At 41.6% G+C, this 17,885-nt stretch overlaps 1 protein-coding gene across 1 annotated transcript in view; it reads left to right on the plus strand.

Annotated features, from left to right (window-relative positions):
• Window positions 1–3,223: 3,223 nt before the first annotated feature.
• Window positions 3,224–17,885, plus strand: part of ADAMTS20 (ADAM metallopeptidase with thrombospondin type 1 motif 20) — a gene marked incomplete at its 5' end in the record, with an annotated part of 176,311 nt that continues 161,649 nt past the window's right edge. Inside the window, 2 exons of the mRNA XM_080659619.1 lie at window positions 3,224–3,314; window positions 3,925–4,286. Of these exons, the coding sequence (XP_080515745.1) occupies window positions 3,224–3,314; window positions 3,925–4,286 (453 nt within the window). The remainder of the gene's footprint in view (window positions 3,315–3,924; window positions 4,287–17,885) is intronic.

Genomic DNA, 17,885 nt, shown 5'->3' on the forward strand with positions numbered 1-17,885 from the left:
GTTTGTAGGTTGTGCAGGGCAGGGTCTCAGGGCGTCACTAGGCTAGGGCGTGGCAAACAGCAATGGCTGCCAGTTAGCCAGCTCTGAGTCTCCAACCGTGTCCCCGCGTCCCGCGCCCCAGCACAGTAAATAATTATTCCTGCGCGCAGCCCTGCAAGCAAGCCTCCCTCACTTTCCGACCCCATGGCAGACAGTCCAGCTTCTCCCCGTAGGAGTTTGGGTCCCCCGCGTCTCCCCAGAAATTGGAGTTTGGAGTAATCGGGAGCTTGTCTCTCTTCGGGTTGAAAAAAGCAGCGCTCCCAGTCGCCCATCGATTCGTGCGCCTCCGTACCTCAGCTTTTCAGCGCTTGTGCACCTCTCAATGCTGTTTTCTCTTTCCTTCTAGTTGTAGAACTTCCACTCAGCCAGCTTTCCCGTGGTTCTGGGTGATAGACGTTCTGTCTTTTAGTTGTAGTTTTGAAATTGTTGTGCGAGGCAGCAGTTTAGGTGTTTACCTACACTGCCATCTTGGATCCTCCTAGATTAGCTTATTGATGACATTTTCACTGGTAGGGGAGAAGGCAGGAAGAGAGACAAACAATGTGAATATCCTAACAGTTATAGTCTAGTATAACGAAAAGGCATTGGATTAAAAAAGGATTTGTGTAACTCCACGTTAGATACTATATGAAAATGTAACATTTATCTTCTATTAAATGAGGGAAATAATGCTCTTTATTAAACACTAGAGGCCCAATGCACGAAATTCATGCAAGAATAGGCCTTCCTTCTCCGGGCTGCAGGCACTGGCTTCCCTCTGGCACCCGGGACCCAGGCTTCCCTTGTAGCCCCACTTCGTCCAGAAAGTCGTCCGGCCTAATTAGCATATTATGCTTTTATTATTATAGATTGTAAAGATTATAATGGCATAGAATACACATTCCATGCATTTTCCCATTTCTTTAAAAAAGCAAAAAAAAAAAAAAAAGCCCTATTCTTAGAACAGCGTTTTCAAATAGAGCAGGTTGAAAATTAAATACTCCATTACAAACACTACTTTGAGTGACATCCAGTGATGGAAATGAAATATCTATTTTGCCTGCAGCCAGCAGTCAGATAGCCAATTAAACAGGTGCAGTTCTATTTTCTGTTATTTGTAGGGGGGGGGGGGGCATGGCTCTACTGTAAAGATGCATTCAGAACTGGACTGTAATTAAAATGACTCTAACTCTAATGTCCTGAAGGTAACCACTAAATAGACAGGTGTAGGTGAAGTCCATTTTTTGTTTGTTTGTTTGTTTAGAGTAACAGTACGCTTAACTTATAAAAACACCAGAAGAAGTCTGTAATTCTGTGATGAATAAAATGACACTTGTGAGGAAGGGGTACAAAAGAAGGGGATTGATTGTGGAAGAATTACCATCGAAGTTGGGAAATTTCCTTGGCAAAAGTAAGATGAAACTCTCCTTCCCTGAATAAGATTGTTCCGCATTTGTGAATAACAGATGGACCAAAGTGTATGATGTAAAAGTAAAGAGGTATGCCACAAGAGGTCAATTCAAAGCAAACAGAAATCTCATTGTTGAGAGCTCAGAGGAGGAAGGACAGCCAGGGACTAAATTGAGAGTGTATTCCTTTGTGTTTGTGGAGATTTACCCACACATCCCTTGACTTTTTCTTTCACATTCTTTCTCTCCTTTGGTTGGATTTCAAGGCAATTTGACTACTCTCTTCCCTTTTGTTTTCAGACTGGTTATACAGAGAAGCAGTTATGGAACCTGTATATCTAACGGGTGGACCTGGGAAATGAGAAAGTAATTCAGAAATGATGATTGCTTTCTGCTGCCCCTGAGGTCCATCCAATTTCACAGACACCAGGTGACACAACTGGATGCAGAGCTACAGTAATGGTTTAGAAAGGTAATTGTGGATACGTGAGGGTCATTTAGATATTTTATAATATAAGAAAATAAGACCAGTTTTTAAAAAGTAAAATGATCAACAGAAAGTTTCATAAAAATATTGACTCATAGGCAGGGGCAGATCCAAATTTTGTGGGACTTGACGTTTTTATAATTTTGGGCCCCTTTATATACCCATTAAGTACAAACAATGAATATTAAAAGAACAAAATCACAATAACTTGTCTGGGACTTTGGAGACTGAGAGCCTTTTCTTTTTGAGTTTCTTTAAACCATTTCCAGAAATTCCCACTCAGAAGTGTTTGTTGATTGCAACCTTAGCTTCTCCTCGGCACTCTTAAATTTTCAACATGCAGTGGTCGGTAAACTCATTAGTCAACAGAGCCAAACATCAACAGTACAACGATTGAAATTTCTTTTGAGAGACAAATTTTTTAAACTTAAACTTCTTCTAACGCCACTTCTTCAAAATAGACTAGCCCAGGCCGTGGCATTTTGTGGAAGAGCCACACTCAAGGGGCCAAAGAGCCACATGTGGCTTGAGAGCCACGGTTTGCCGACCACTGTGGCTATTAAGCTTCATGGGTAGCATCTTCTGCCTACAAGAACGATAGCTTATTTTATCTTGCTTGAGAAGCCTAAAATGACGGTGAAACATAAATAACAGAAACTTTCCATCAGATGCTTATTTCATTATAAGAACTGAAAACCTCACACACTTACCATCTCTCTACCTCGGCCTCGCAGCTTGTATCAGTCTTGGGTTTTACAGGTACCGGGATGGTGTCCAGCTGAACCTCGGCAATCCCAGTTGCACGCCCACAGCAGGAGCCCGCGGGGACCGCACTCCGCGTGCAGCTCGGTGCTGGGGGGCGGGCTGCGCGCCTGAGGGCGAGCCCGGGCCGCGCCTCCCGCTGATTGGCCGGGGCCGGCCCCTGGGGCGGGCTCTCCCCCGCGCTGGCCCGGCTCGGGGTGGCTATATTGGCACCGTTCCTGCTGGGTCGAGTCGCTTCCTCGCGCGGAGCTGGACCTGAGCTGAGGGCTTCTGAGGGCATTGCTGGCGCGGGAAGCGGAGCGAGGCTGCTGAGAAAAAGGAGGGGGCTGCGGGGCTGCAGTGCGATGAAGCAGCGGCTCAGGGAGCGGAGGCTGGCGGTGTGGCGAGACGGGCCGGCCCGGGGCCGGGGCTGCTGCTCGGGAGGTTGCTGAGGCGCCGCGGCGGCCGGCGCGGAGAGCGGCGGGCGAGAGGGAGGAGAGGCGCGGAGCGCGGGGGCAGCCGGCTGGCTGGGGTTGGCCTCCCGGGCAGGGATCTCCCGGGTGGAACCATGCGGGTGGCCAAGTGGCTGACGGGGCTGCTCTACCAGCTCTCGCTCTTCATCACCAGGTCTTGGGAAGTTCACTTCCACCCCAGGCAAGGTAAGGTCACCGCGCGGCGCCGCCAGCAGCGAGGTGGGGGCTAGGGCCTGAGTGCGACCCCCGGACGGAGTTGGGGGAGTGAGCGGCTGAGCCCCTTGGGGAACCCTGGCTCTGCAGGGGCTCCAGAGACTCCCGGGTCAGTCGGCCTCCCAAGCATCCCGAGAGGTTGTCGCTGGGTCGGGTTTCGAGGAATCGTGCGCGGGGGACAGGACTCCCTCCAGGGACCATGCGGTGGGGGCGCGTGGGGCAGGAGGGCGCGTGGGGCAGGGGGGCACGTGCGCCCCTCAGGCACGGGTTGGCGGGGGCGGAGGAGAAAGCGGAGAGGGTGGGGGAAGGAGGTGGGCTGCTCAGGGCCTTGAGTGTCAGGGTCTTTGCTTGGGGAGGGTGAAGCAAGTCGGGGGTGTGGGAAAGCCGGGGATTCACACTCACAGAGCACACGTGTGTGTTTGTGTGCGCGCGCGCTCGCCATCCTGTGTGCATTTGTCGCACGCCAGGGTGTTATGGGGAGTTGGGACCTTGGATCTTTGGTGGGGACGTTTGGTTGAAGAAGTTTGGGGGTTGGAGTTGGAAACACGTGGGGGGCTCAATGGCCATTTCACTGTGGTTGCAGAAGCGCTGGTGAGGACACTGGCCTCGTACGAAGTGGTGACCCCCGCGCGGGTCAATGAGTTCGGCGAAGTGTTCCCTCAGAGCCATCACTTCAGTCGGAGGAAGCGCAGCTCCGAGGCGCCCGAGCCCACGCCGTTCAGGACCCACTACCGAATCAGCGCCTACGGGCAGCTGTTCCAGCTGAACCTGAGCGCGGACGCGGCCTTTCTGGCCGAAAGCTACACGGAGGTGCACTTGGGAGCCCCTGCGCGCGGGGCGGAGAAGAGCAAGGCGGTGTCCCCAGGCTTGCGCCACTGCTTCTATCGGGGCCAGGTCAATGCTCGGGAGGATCACATAGCGGTCTTCAGCCTCTGTGGAGGCCTGGTAAGCAAGCGCCCTCCGGTCCTTTGACGTTTTCTTGAGATCCAATCTAAGGCTCCATTCAGGCAGCCATGTAATGGGTTTTTCTGAGTTAGTGGTTGGTGACCCAAGAGATCAGAGGGGGTCACTGGAGGGATTAACACCTAAGTGAACCCAAGCCGGAGGCCACTCCTTCCTGCAGTGAGGGGCTTGGAAGAACAGCATGTCTACCTGCTGGGCAAAATGAACTCTACTGTGAAAAGCTGAGAGACTCTTGAAAGTGTCAGACAGAGAGAGGCCCAGTTAGTGAGCCAGGGAGTGGCCGTATGGCCTCTGCTATGAGTGAAGTGTGGTTTTCACTCCGACACATCCATTCCTGACCATCTGTTGAGGCAGAACCTCCTGGACTTAAGTTCTTTAAATTTTAAGCTGATAGAAGGAAAAGAATGTATACATATAACGAAAAGATTTGAAAGGAAGAGTGGGTTTTCAATAGTATGTGGATGCTCATTAATCGGTGCAGTACAGAATAGGGAAGAGGTGGAATCTGACTGTTTAAATACATTGCATTAAACAAAATATAGTAGAGTATCTACATTGGCCTGGTGCCAGCAAGTGGTCATTAGAGTGACAAGAGTAAAAGATGGAGACTTTGTAAGAAAAACCTTATTGTGGGGAGAGAGGAAATGAAATGAAACACATAGAACCCACTATTTTGTTTCTCTCCCTCTAAACAGATTGTAAATCTTTTTGACATGATTTTCTTCAGTCTGGGGAAACATCTTCTCTAAATTCTCCTAAAATAATAACTCATATGTTATTTTACACAGTTAAAATGATCTAATTGGCTCCCCTGTAAATACTATCAGTAATCAAAATGTTACAACTATTACAATTTGTGGTGCTGTGATGTATACTTCTTTAAGAATTCATTCAATATCTATTGGGAGGGGTCTGTTTACTACAATACTTTTCCAGTGGTGATGACTATAAAAGATCCAGATAGCTACATCAAGTCTAATGTAATACAGAAGTATCAGTTTATTGGTAACAAAATAACAATGTCTGTGGTTTTTACCTACAATCATATTTTTAGGAAATGTTAGGTATCAGAGGTTAGTAAAAATAAAGATGTAATACTTTCCCATCCGAGTTCATGGAACCCAAGATTAAATAACACTTCTATTAAAACATATGAGCTCACTTCATCATTAACTCCTCCAATAAATACATGTTCAAGAAGAGACAACCACTAGGACTTTGATTATAGGATTCTAGTGTTCTTCTCAAGTAGTTTAGCTTTTTCTTTTTTGGAACAAATTTTAAAAGAATAGTCATAGAACATCAACACTGTTTATTCTTTAATTAAGTAAAATAAATGGATAATAGTTCTCACCAGGCCACATGTAATACTTCCTCTCAGGTTAATTGATGTAAGATGTCTTCCTGGGTGTGAATAGGTCATTACTAAGTAAACTTGGAAAGTCTCTTTGGTCTTATTCATGCTGTTTTCTTGAGTTACATTTACATGGAGTGACTTCAACAATTTTCTTTCTGCTGTGGATAAATGTAAAATGCTTGCAACATAAAAATGGCAGAAACACACTAATATTTACATGGCTACTTATTCGGCAAAGGAAATAAAAATATTCTCTTTCATAGAACCTTTCAAAATAATGTTTAGCTTTTCTGGAAAATTCTATATTTACTACCATAAATTTGACATGATCAATATGTTTGTTTGTTTTTTCTTAATTGAATTTGTTGGGGTGACATCTATAATAATAAAAGCACAGTATGCTAATTAGACCGGGTGACCTTCCGGACGAAGCCAGGGCTGCAAGGGAAGCCCGGGTCCCAGGTGCCTGCTGGCGGCTGAAGGGAAGCCCAGGTCCCAGGTACCAGAGGGAAGCCAGTGCCAGTAGCTGGGGGAAGGAAGGCCTACTGTTGCATGAATTTTGTGCATCAGGCCTCTAGTTGGTTAATAAAACCATACAGCTCTCAGATGATCTCACTCATGTGGAATCTAATGAACAAAATAAACTGATGAACAAAATAGACTCAGAGACACAGAAGCATGGAACAGACTGATGAATTTCAGAAGGAAGGCAGCAGGGGTGGAGGGGTGGGTAGGGAGTGATTAACCTGGGAACTTATGCATATATGCATAGCCCATGGACACAATATGCATAGCCCGTGAACACCTGGGAGAGGCTGGTGCAGGGTGAAGGGGGTCAATGAGGAAAAAAACCAAAGGGGATATCTGTAATACTTTCAAAAATAAAGATGAATTTAAAAATAACTGTACAGGTTTCAAGTGTACAATTCTGTAACATGTATTCAGTATACCCTATTGTGCACTCACCACCCACACTCAAGTTTCTTTCCACTACCATTTATCCCCTCTTTACCCTTACCCCCCCCTCTTCCCCTGGCAATCACCATACTATTGCCTGTGTCTATGAGTTTTTTTTTCTTTTTGCTTAATCCAGGGGTCCTCAAACTTTAAACAGGGGGCCAGTTCACTGTCCCTCAGACCGTTGAAGGGCCGGACTATAGTTTTAAAAAAAACTATGAACAAATTCCTATGCGCACTGCGAGCCCGGGACGAGTTGGCTGCTAAGCAGGACAGGCAGCAGCACCCGGCGGGCTGGATAAATGTCCTGGGCGGGCTGCATGTGGCCCGCGGGCCATAGTTTGAGGACCCCTGGTTCACCCAGCTCTTCCAACCCTCCTGCCCTCTGACAGCAGTCAGTCAGTTCTCTGTATCTATGATTCTGTTTCTATTTTGTTTGTTATTTTGGTCATTAGATTCCACATGTAACTGATATCATATGATATTTGTTTTTCTCTGACTGGCTTGTTTCACTTAGCACAATACTCTTCAGGTCCATCCATGCTTCAGCAAAAGGTAAGATTTCCTTTTTTATGGCCAAGAAGTATTCCATTGTGTAAATGAACCACAGCTTTTTTATCCACTCATCTACTGATAAGCTCTTGTGCTGATTCCAAATCTTGGCTATTCCAAATAAGTTTGTAAGGAACATAGGGGTGCATATATTTCTTTGAAGTACTGTTTTGGATTTCTTCAGGTTTATTCCCAGAAGTGAAATTTCTGTGTCATAAGGCAGTTCCATTTTTAATTTTTTGAGAAAACTTCTATAATGTTTTACACAGTGGCTGCACTAATATGCATTCCCACCAACAGTGCACAAAGTTTTCCTTATTCCACATCCTCACCAGCACTTGTTTGTTGATTTATTGATGATAACCATTCTGAGTCATGAGGTGATCTCTTATCGTGGTTTCAACGTGCATTTCTTTGATGATTTAGTGACATTAAACATCTTTTCATATGTCTGTTGGTCATCTGTATATCCTCTTTGGAGAAGTGTCTATTTAGGTCCCTTGCCCATTTTTAATTGGATTGTTTGTTTTCTTGATGTTGAGTTTGAGAAGTTCTTTATACATTTTGGAAATTACCTCCTTATCATATGTATCATTGGCAAATATGTTCTCCCATTTCAGTGGGTTGTCTTTTCATTTTGCTGATGGTTTCCTTTGCTGTGCAAAAACTGTTAAGTTTGATGTAGTCCCATTTCATTATTATTTTTTGTTTGTTTCCTTTGAGGAGATATATCAGAAAAAAATATTGCTACAAGAAATGTCTGAGATTCTACTGCCTATGGTTTCTTCTATGATTTTTATGGTTGTACAATGTACATTTAAGTATTTAATCAATTTCTACTTTATTCTTGGGATGGTGTAAGAAGGTGGTCTAGTTTCATTTTTTGCATGTGTCTGTCCAATTTTCCCAACACCATTTATTGAAGAGACTGTGCATTTTTGCATCATCTGTCAAATATTAATTGACCATAAAGGTGTAGGTTATTCTGTTCTATGGATCTATATGTCTTGTTTTTATGCCAGTACCAAGCTGTTTTGATTACTTTAACCTTGTAGCTTAATGTCCAGTATTGTGATCTCCAACTTTGTTCTTCTTTCTCAAGATAACTGAGGCTAGTTTGGTGTCTTTGTGTTTCCATATAAAATTTTGGAATATTAGTTCTAGTTTTCTGAGATATACCATTGGTATTTTAATAGGAATTGTGTTGAACCTATAGATTGTGTGGGATAGTATCACCTTTTAATGATATTAATTCTTCCTATCCATGAACACAGTATATGCTTCCACTTATTTATATCTTCCTCAATTTCTTCCGTCAATATTCTATAATTTTCTGAGTACAGGTCTTTTACCTCCTTGGTTACATTTTTTTTTCTGGCTACTTTATTTTTTGTTGTCATTGCAATTGTAAATGGGATTGTTTTCTTAATTTATCTTTCTGATAGTTCATTTTTGGTGTATAAAAATGCCACTGATTTCTGAATATTAATTTTTGTATCCTGCTAATTTATTGAATTCATTGATCAGTTCTAGTAGTTTTTTTTTTTTAATGGAATCTTTAGGGTTTTCTAAAGATTTGTGAGTAATGACAGTTTTACTTCTTCCTTTTCAATCAGGATGCCTTTTATTTCTTCTTTTTGTCTGATTGCTGTGACTAGACCTTCCAGTACTATGTCGCATAAGAGTGGTGAAAGCCGACATCCTTGTCTTATTCCTGACCTTGAAGGAAACACTTTTAGTTTTTGTCCATTGAGTATGATGCTGGCTGTGAATTTGTCATATATGGCCTTTGTTATGTTAAGATACTCTTCTTCTTTTCCCACTTTGCTGAGAGTGTTTATCAAAAATGGGTGTTGGATTTTAGCAAATGCTTTTTCTGCGTCTATTGATATGATCATGTGGTTTTTATTCTTCATTTTATTTATGTGGTGTATCACATTTATTTATTTGTGGATATTGTACCAATCTTGCATCCCTGGAAAAAAAATCCCACTTGATCGTGTGTAGGGTCTTTTTAATGTCTTGCCAGATCCTATTAGCTAATTTGTTGTTGAAGATTTTAGCACTAAGTTTACCAGGGATATTGGCTTATACTTTTCTTTCTTTGTAGTGTCTTTATTTGGTTTTGAAATTAGGATAATGCTAGCCTCGTTATCCTAATTTCAAGAGCTTGGGAGTCTTCCTTGATTTTTAATTTTTTAAAATAGTTTGAGAAGGAGAAGTGTTAGTTCTTCTTTGAATGTTTGGTAAATTCTCCTGCAAAGCCATTAGGTCCAGAACTTTTGGTTTTTGGGAGTTTTTCATTACTGCTTCAATTCCATTAGTTGTAATTGGTCTATTCAGAGTTTATGATTTTTTTTTCTGATTCCATTTTGAAAGAGTGCATGTTTCTATAAATTTATCCATTTCACCCAGGTTGTCCAATTTGTGTGGCATATAGTTGTTCATAATATTTTCTTACATTTCTTTGTATTCTGTGATGTCAGTTGTTTCTTCTCCTTTTTCATTTCTGATTTTATTTGAGTCTGCTCTCTTTTTTCTTTGAGTCTGGTTAAAGGTTAGTCAATCTTGGTTATCTTTTTAAACAACCAGCTCTTGGTTTTATTGATCTTTTGTATTGTTTTTTTAAAATTCTCTATATCATTTATTTCCTTTCTGATCTTTATTATTTCCTTCCTTCTACTTACTCTGGCCTTTGTTTGTTGTTCTTTTTCTAGTTGTTTTAAGTATAGGGTTAGACTACTTTTTTTTTTTTTTAATATATTTTATTGATATTTCACAGAGAGGAAGGGAGAGGGATAGAGAGCTAGAAACATTGATGAGAGAGAGACATCGATCAGCTGCCTCCTGCACACCACCCACTGGGGATGTGCCCGCAACCAAGGTACATGCCCTTGACCGGAATCGAACCCGGGACCCTTCAGTCCACAGGCCGACGCTCTATCCACTGAGCCAAACCGGTTTTGGCAGGGTTAGACTACTTTTTTGAGATTTTTCTTGTTTCTTGAGGTAGGCCTGCAATGCTATGAATTTCCCTCTTAGGATTGCTTTCGCTGTATCCCATAGATTTTGGGTTATTGTATGTTCATTTTCATTTTTCTCAAGGTAACTTTTGGTTTCTTTCTTGATCTCATTGTTAACCCATTTATTGTTTAATAACATGTTACTTAGCCCCCATATGTTTGAGTGTTCTTCCTTTTTTATGGTAATTGGTTTCTAGTTTCATACCATTGTGGTTGGAGAATATGTCTTATATGATTTCAATCTTCTTGAATTTATTAAGACTTGTTTTGTGTCCTAACATGTGGTCTATCCTGGAGAATGTTCCATGTGGACTTGAAAAGAATGTATATTCTGCTGCTTTGGGAGGAAGTATTTTGTAAATGTCAATTAAATCCATCTGGTTTAGTGTGTCGTTTAAGGTTGCTGTGCTTTTTTTTTAATGGTCTGGAAGATCTATCCACTGAGGTTAATGGAGTATTAAAATCCTCCACTATGACTATATTATATTGATCTCTCTCTTGATGTCTACCAAGACTTTATATATTTAGGTGCTCCTATGTTGGGTATATATGTTTACAAGGGTTATATCCTCTTGTTGGATTGATTCCTTTAGTGTTATATAGTGACCTCCTTTGTCTCTTGTTAAGACCTTTGTTTTAAAGTATATTTTGTCTAATGTAAGTATTGATACCTCAGTTTTTGTTTTTTTTTTTTCATTTCCATTTTCATGGAATATCTTTTTCTATCCCTTCACTTTCAGTCTGTATGTATCTTTTGTTCTGAGGTGGGCCTGTTGTAGACAGCACATATATCATGTTATCCATTCAGCTATGCTATGTCTTTTCACTGAAACATTTAATTAATTTACATTTTAATTAATTATTGAGACGTACTTTCTTATGGCCATTTTATTTTTTTATACCTATGTTTCTTCTCTTTTATTTTTTTATTCTTCTTCTCAAAGAAGGCCCCTTAACATTTCTTGCAGTACTGGTTTGGTGGTAATTAACTCCTTTACTTTTTTTGTTGTTTGTTTGCTTGTTTGGGAAGCTCTTTATTTCTCCTTCAATTTTAAATGATAGCCTTGCTGGATAGAGTAAATTTGGTTGTAGGTCCTTTTCATCACTTTGAATATATCATGCCATTCCCTTCTGGCTTGAAGTATTTCTATTGAGAAATCATCTGACAGCCTTATGGGAAGTCCCTTGTAGGTAACTAACTGTCTTTCTCTTGCAGCTTAAAAATTTCTTTCTTTATCTGTAATCTTTGCCATTTTAATTATGATGTGTTGGTGTGGGCCTCTTTGAGTTCATCTTATTTGGGACTCTGTGCTTCCTGGACTTGTGTATCATTTTCCTTCACCAGGTTAGGTATGTTTTCAGCCATTGTTTCTTCAAACAGGTTCTCCATTCCTTGCTCACTCTCTTCTCTTTCTGGTACCCCTATGATGTGGATATGATGCTTGATGTTGTTCCAAAGGTCCTTTAGATTTTTTTCATTTTTAAAAAATACTTTTTTGTTGTTGTTGCTCTGCTTGGGTATTTTCTGTTATCTAGTCCTCTAAATCGCTGATTGAATCCTTTGCTTCATCTATCCTGCTGTTGATTACTTCTAGTGTATTCTTCATTTCAGATATTGTGTTCTTCATTTCTGACTGGTTCTTATGGTTTCTATGTCCTTTTTAATTCTTACTATCTCTTTAAGTTCTCATTGATATCATCCACTCTTCCCCTAAGGTTCTTGAGCATCCATATAACCATTGTTTTAAACTCTGCATCTGGTATCTTTGTTGCTTCCATTTCATTTAGTTATTTTTTCTGGGGATTTCTCTTGTTTTTTCATTTGGGGCATATTTCTTTCTCTCCCCATTTAGTCTGTGTTTGACTCTGTGTATTAGGTAGATCTATGACTCTCAAACTTGTTATGATGGCTTTATGATGTAGGTGTCTCTTGGGGTTCAGTGCTGCAGTCTTCCAGATTACCTGAGCTAAATTCTCCAAGGAATGTTTCTTGTGTAGCTTATGTGCACCCTCTTGTTGCAGTTGAGTCTTGAATGCTGTTGGCTCATTCATGGGTGGAGTTAACTCTCAGGCTGGCTTACTATAAGGATAGATCTTGATCACCATGTGTGAATCGCTGTGTGGGTGCTACACTTGTGAGGCAGAGTTATTCCCAGCAGTGTCTGGTGCTTGCCACAATCACCCCTTTGGGTGTGCTGCTTGTGTGGCTGGTTGTGACAAGCTCTGATATGTTCTGAAGCCTACCACTGGTTGTGTTGGTTCTGGGTTTACTTGGGCAGAGTTCTAGTACAGGTCAGTGTCAGATATTGTGTATAACCAGCCTTGGGCTGCCTGTCTGGAGCTACCACGCTATTCACTGTTTGTAGCTGTCTCTATTAGACCTGGGTATGAGAGGTAAGGGCCAAGCCATGTACAAAGTTTGGCTTCTTCTAGTTCAATAGAAGGTCCAAGGCTTCCTGACCTGCCTCCACCAGTCAGCTACTCCGCCACCCCTTGAGGTTGCCTGGACTTCCCCAAAACAGTCCAAAGAAAAACTGTAGAGTGGGCAGGCTGGCCATGACCCACAGATCCTTCCACAAGGCATGAGCTTGATAGGGCGGGGTGACCTAGTTTGGGAGGATGGGACTAGTGGGTCCCCTACTTGGGAGCAGTATGGTCAGGCACTCAATAAGGGAAAGTGGCTCCTATTCCAAAGCCATACAAGCCAGTCTCTGCCAGAATTTCCAGCTCCAGCTTTCTCAGGAGGAGCACACCACAGGTTCAGGTTGGGTGCAGCCAGCTGTCCTCATTGCAGGAGCAAGCCCAGCAAGGCAGAGCCATTGGGACTTGGGAGGACAGATTAAAATAGTCTCCTGTTGGGGGTGGTGCCAGCCAAGCCTGCCAGAGTGGGGCAGGTACTTCACCACCTCTGTTCCACAATCATATAACCCAGTGTCCATCTGAGTCCCGATCAGAGCCTCCGAGGGAGACACACTCCAAAGGTCCCAGCTCTGAGCAGCACTCTCTTCCCTCCCAACCCTATAGAACTAAGCTGATCAAGGCAGGGCTACCAGGACTTGGGAGAACAGATCAAAACAGTCTCTATTTGGGGCTGGTGCCAGCCAATCCTGCAGAAGGGGGGCAAAAATGGCCCCTGTTCCAAAGCCACAGGGCTTAATGACTGTCCAAGTGTCTGCCTAGAGCTCCTCCAGAAAGAGAGTACACCAAAGGTCCCTGTTGGGCACAGCCCACAGACCTCTCTGCAGGACTGGAGCTTGGCAGGGTGGTGTCGCCAGCAGTTGGAGGTCTGAGTTAGTGCACTCCCAGGCTGGTGCTGTAAGAATAGAAATGCTCATTTCCTCTTTCACATCTCATTTATTAACCCATTTTCTTCCAGCATTCTACTTCAGGTAGCATTTACCTTTCCTTTCTCTGGTGGCTGCTGAGCAGTGTGACTTTTAGAGGAAAAGAATAAAAAACAAATTAATATTTTTAAAATATCCCTTTAATGCAACCATTTTAGAAAATTGACACTCCAACACATATGTATATTCTATTTAGTTGTTAATGTTGCTTTAATCCCAAACATGTGAACTGTGTTTTCTTTTAATTTCTATATGGTTAATTGTTTTCCACTTTTAGAAGTCTTGGTAATTACATGTTTTTCTCTTTCATTAAATCACTGAACCATGACTAGTATTGTTTAGTTTTCTTAAGTGTTTTGGGCCCAAGAACCAGAAGGGGCTAAGAATCTGCCAGAAATTGTTTCATGTGTGCATAACGTTTGTTTTTCTAAAACCTCTATATTTTTCTCAAGAGTATAAGTATATATCAAAGAATTTAAACATTTTTGAATAGAAATTTATTTATACATTTCTAAAATCTATAGCATATATGAAAATAGAGCTGAATCCTAGGATTACCTGTAAGATTATGGCTAGTGAGACTTTATGTTTTTTGTCCATTGATATCCATTGGTACAGAATGCATAGTTATCAGGTCTTAATAGTTCCTACATTCAGCTATAAACTTCATTTTCATGGTCATATTATTGATCTCATAATGTTGGTACACTCTTGCCAAAGTAGAGGTCAGTATTTAATAAGTTGGTGTATTTTTGGTGGATAGTTGTCATGGCAGCATGTATATGTTGTACAGAGGCCACAATCCCTGTGCTCTACTCATCCCCTTCTCATATTACCCGGTGGGTTCCCTTCTTCCAAAGGCCCTCAGGGACAAACCTGACCACCTAGCCAGTTAACATCACCATTTCTTGGTGGGATTTAAAGCAATACAATCTTTTTGGTTGAAAGAAACAGTTTCCAGATGTCATAAAACCAGACATTGCATCTGGCTTGTACAGTATTCTCACGGAGTAGCTCACGGGGGCTGTGTGTACTTTTTTGAAGTTTCTTGTGTGAACCATCCTGCAGCATGTCATACACTAATGCTCTCTGATGACTGATTATTGAGTTGCTCTAGTAACTTCTTGTTCAGACAAGAAATAATTGTATGGAAACTATCAGCGTCTGTACTGGTTTTTGTCTATTCTGGGAAAATTTTAATTTTATTTTTAAAAACCTTTCTGTTTACAAAGAATTAATATAGCTCCAGATCATTACACATGCCACTGTGTATTCATATTTTTTTGTTGGAAAAATGCATAGGGACTTCCTTTAGTAATTCATGTACTCAGTCAAACAACGTTAGGGAGACTTTCTTATGCCTCTAACAGTTTAGTGTTAGTTATGTCTTTCTAGAAGCAGATATGCAAGGATTTTATTTAGGGGATGTGCCTGCGTTAGAGAAATTAAGAAGAGAATGATGAAGTCTGAAATGGATGAAGAAAGATGATGAGAATGTTAGTTAGAAGCATCCCAGGCTGCTGGCAGTCTAAGTAAGGCTCAACAAAGCATGCCTCAAGCTAAATTTGCTGGAAGAAGAGTCCCATGCCTCCTAAGAAGGAGTCTACCCTTACATCCTTGCCATACTCAGGTACTGACTTGGTATAGCACTTAGGAGCCATGGCTGGGGCACAAACACTAGGTTTTTTGAGGGATTATATTGTCAAAGAAACCAGTAGCTTGGACTATAAAAAGCCTTGACTGCTTTTGTTGTAACCTGTAGACTTAGAATGATGGATTTCAAAACCCAGCATCTGGGGCCCCTGACCAATTATGCCCAGCATTCTCAGGGCCACCACAGTGTGACACCAGGCACACAAACACGTAAAGAAAATAGTTGAGGAGTACAAAAAGTGCTGTGTGAACTTTGGGGAAGGAGTGATTGAGATTGTTATGAGACCTGTGCTGGAGAAGGCTTCTCAACTGGACTTTGAAGGATGACTAAACATAGGAAAATGTAGGGGCTTCTTGTGAGTCTGTGCAGCTGAAAAGTAGGGTGGAAGGGGAGGTTGAAATCCAATTGTTAGGGCCTGAAATGCATTGTGAAGGATGAGGGCTTAAATTGAAGATGGTAGGTAAGTTCAATGTGTTAGGAGGGGTCTTACCTTATGCAATACCGGGTAGGATACAAGGGAGGCAGGGAGTCACTGAGAGCCACTGTTGTAGTCTCCTATGGATAAGGAAGAGAGGACACTTAAGGTAATGTGGTTTTAGAGGTGAAGAAGAGTGGGGGCGTATGGAAGGTGAACTACTGTAGACCAGCGGCTCTCAAATGGGGACAGTTTTGCCCCCCAGGGGACATTTGGCAATGTTTGGAGACATTTTTGGGTGTCACAGTTGTGCAGGGGTAGGGAAGGGGAACCCACTGCCCCAAACAATCTACAACAAAAATTGATCAAAATTTCAATGGTGTTGAACTTGAGCAAACTTTTGGGAGGTCCGTTAGAATTTTAAACTGTAAGAGGAGACCAAATAATTGTAATGACTCTGACTTAAATGACTGATGGATCCTGTGGCTATTAACCAAGAGAGGATCCTGTGGCTATTAACCAAGAGAGGTAAGGACAGAGGAACAGGAGATAAGAAATATATAATTCTAGAAACATTTGTTTGATTCTATTGTTGGTTTACTTTAATCTTCATGCTTGTTTGAATTTCTATTTACTCTTTGTCTAGAATGTCTTTCCCTTAACTGCCTCCCATCCTTCCAGATCCATTTTGAGCCTTTCTCCCTACCCCGTGCCCCCCACTTCCCACCTTATTCTTTCCTAGACAGAGCTGACCAGGCCTTTCTTTGATTTACTATTGGACATTTTATGCATAATATATTGAATTGTACTTATTTGTCCACACTGGTATCTCATTTGGAGATTTAAGTGTAGGGCTGATATTCATTTTAGCATCCAATACAGCTTATAGAAGAAATTCTCAATACATATTTGAAAGAATGAGTTCAAGCAGATTTTATTAATATGTGCCAAATAATTAAGCTAGCTCTTCTTTACATCAGTCATTCAGTGCAGGAAAATTATATTAGCAATTTTAGTTTAAGTCCTTGAACATACCTAAAAATTTGGTATAGATTAAATCTTTTTCAGATGATAGCTAAGCTGTGTTCATATGGGCTCACTTTGCACTCTTGTTACTTGTGGCTTATTCTTGTTTTGCTTATAACTACTGTTTTCTATAAAATATAGTTAATTAAGCTATTCGATTCATATTAATATTCAGAGGAAGACACAGATTGTTCATTCTTTTTCAACAAATATTTTTCAGTCACTTATGTACCAGCTATCTTTAGATATTGGTGCATGATGTCCTTATTACAACAGTATAAAATTTATTAATTAAAATATTCATGATCTACATAAATCCTTTATTACCATAATAATAGCATGGAGAAAGCATACCAGTTCTTGACTACCTCAGTTCAAAGGAGACACACTTCTATGTACATTCTTATTGATGAGAGCTAGTTGCCTGGTTCTACTTGATGCCAAAAGGCTGGAAAGCAGGGACAGTGATATGCCCACGAGGAAGAAAGGAGAACAGATACTGGTGATTACCAATAGTCTCTACCACAGGCTGTTCCCCAAATATCCCTTTCCTTTCTCTTCCTATACATCAAACATGCTCATCTTACCCAGCTCAAATTCCAAGATCTCTGGGTAATATGGTGTTCTTCATCAAGTTTAGATGTGGCTCTTTGTAGTTTAGCAATTAATGAACGAATAGGACATTATCTGCACCTCCCACCAAGCCAATGTACCGCACGATCAGCATGACTGCAACCCTAATCTTAACTTCCTATAGATAGAAGGGGAGACACTTAGTAGTCACTGATTTATAGCAATTCTGGACTTCTGGGGATTGCAGAGACCCCCTAACTTGGTAGGAAGAGAGTTTCTTTCTTATCTTCCTTGATTCTTCTTTCTGGGAAGTCCAGTCACCAAGGTCCCTGGTTCTGTTCTCTGGAAAGGTCTTGCCTATCCTCCATGCCCACGTCTAACATAGATCCTGGGGGGATTCAGAAATGCTGGGGGAATTCTGAGAGTCTATAGGTTACAATGAAAGCAGTCAAGGCTTTTTTATGTCCAGGTTCCTGGTATCTTTGACAATACAGGAAGGGGCAAAAGTAAGCTTATAGTTGTGAGCACAAGAAACTAAGTTTATTATTTATTGATTATTGTATTATTTTCCATATGAACAACTGTCAACCTACTTTTGCCTCGCTCTGTATAATCCATCAAAAAACTCATTGACTTCTGATGGTGGATCAAGTTTTGATAATTGCTTCAAGTTAGTTTCC

Source organism: Plecotus auritus, assembly GCF_963455305.1.
Source record: "Plecotus auritus genome assembly, chromosome: 3".
NCBI classification, from domain to species: Eukaryota; Metazoa; Chordata; class Mammalia; order Chiroptera; family Vespertilionidae; genus Plecotus; species Plecotus auritus.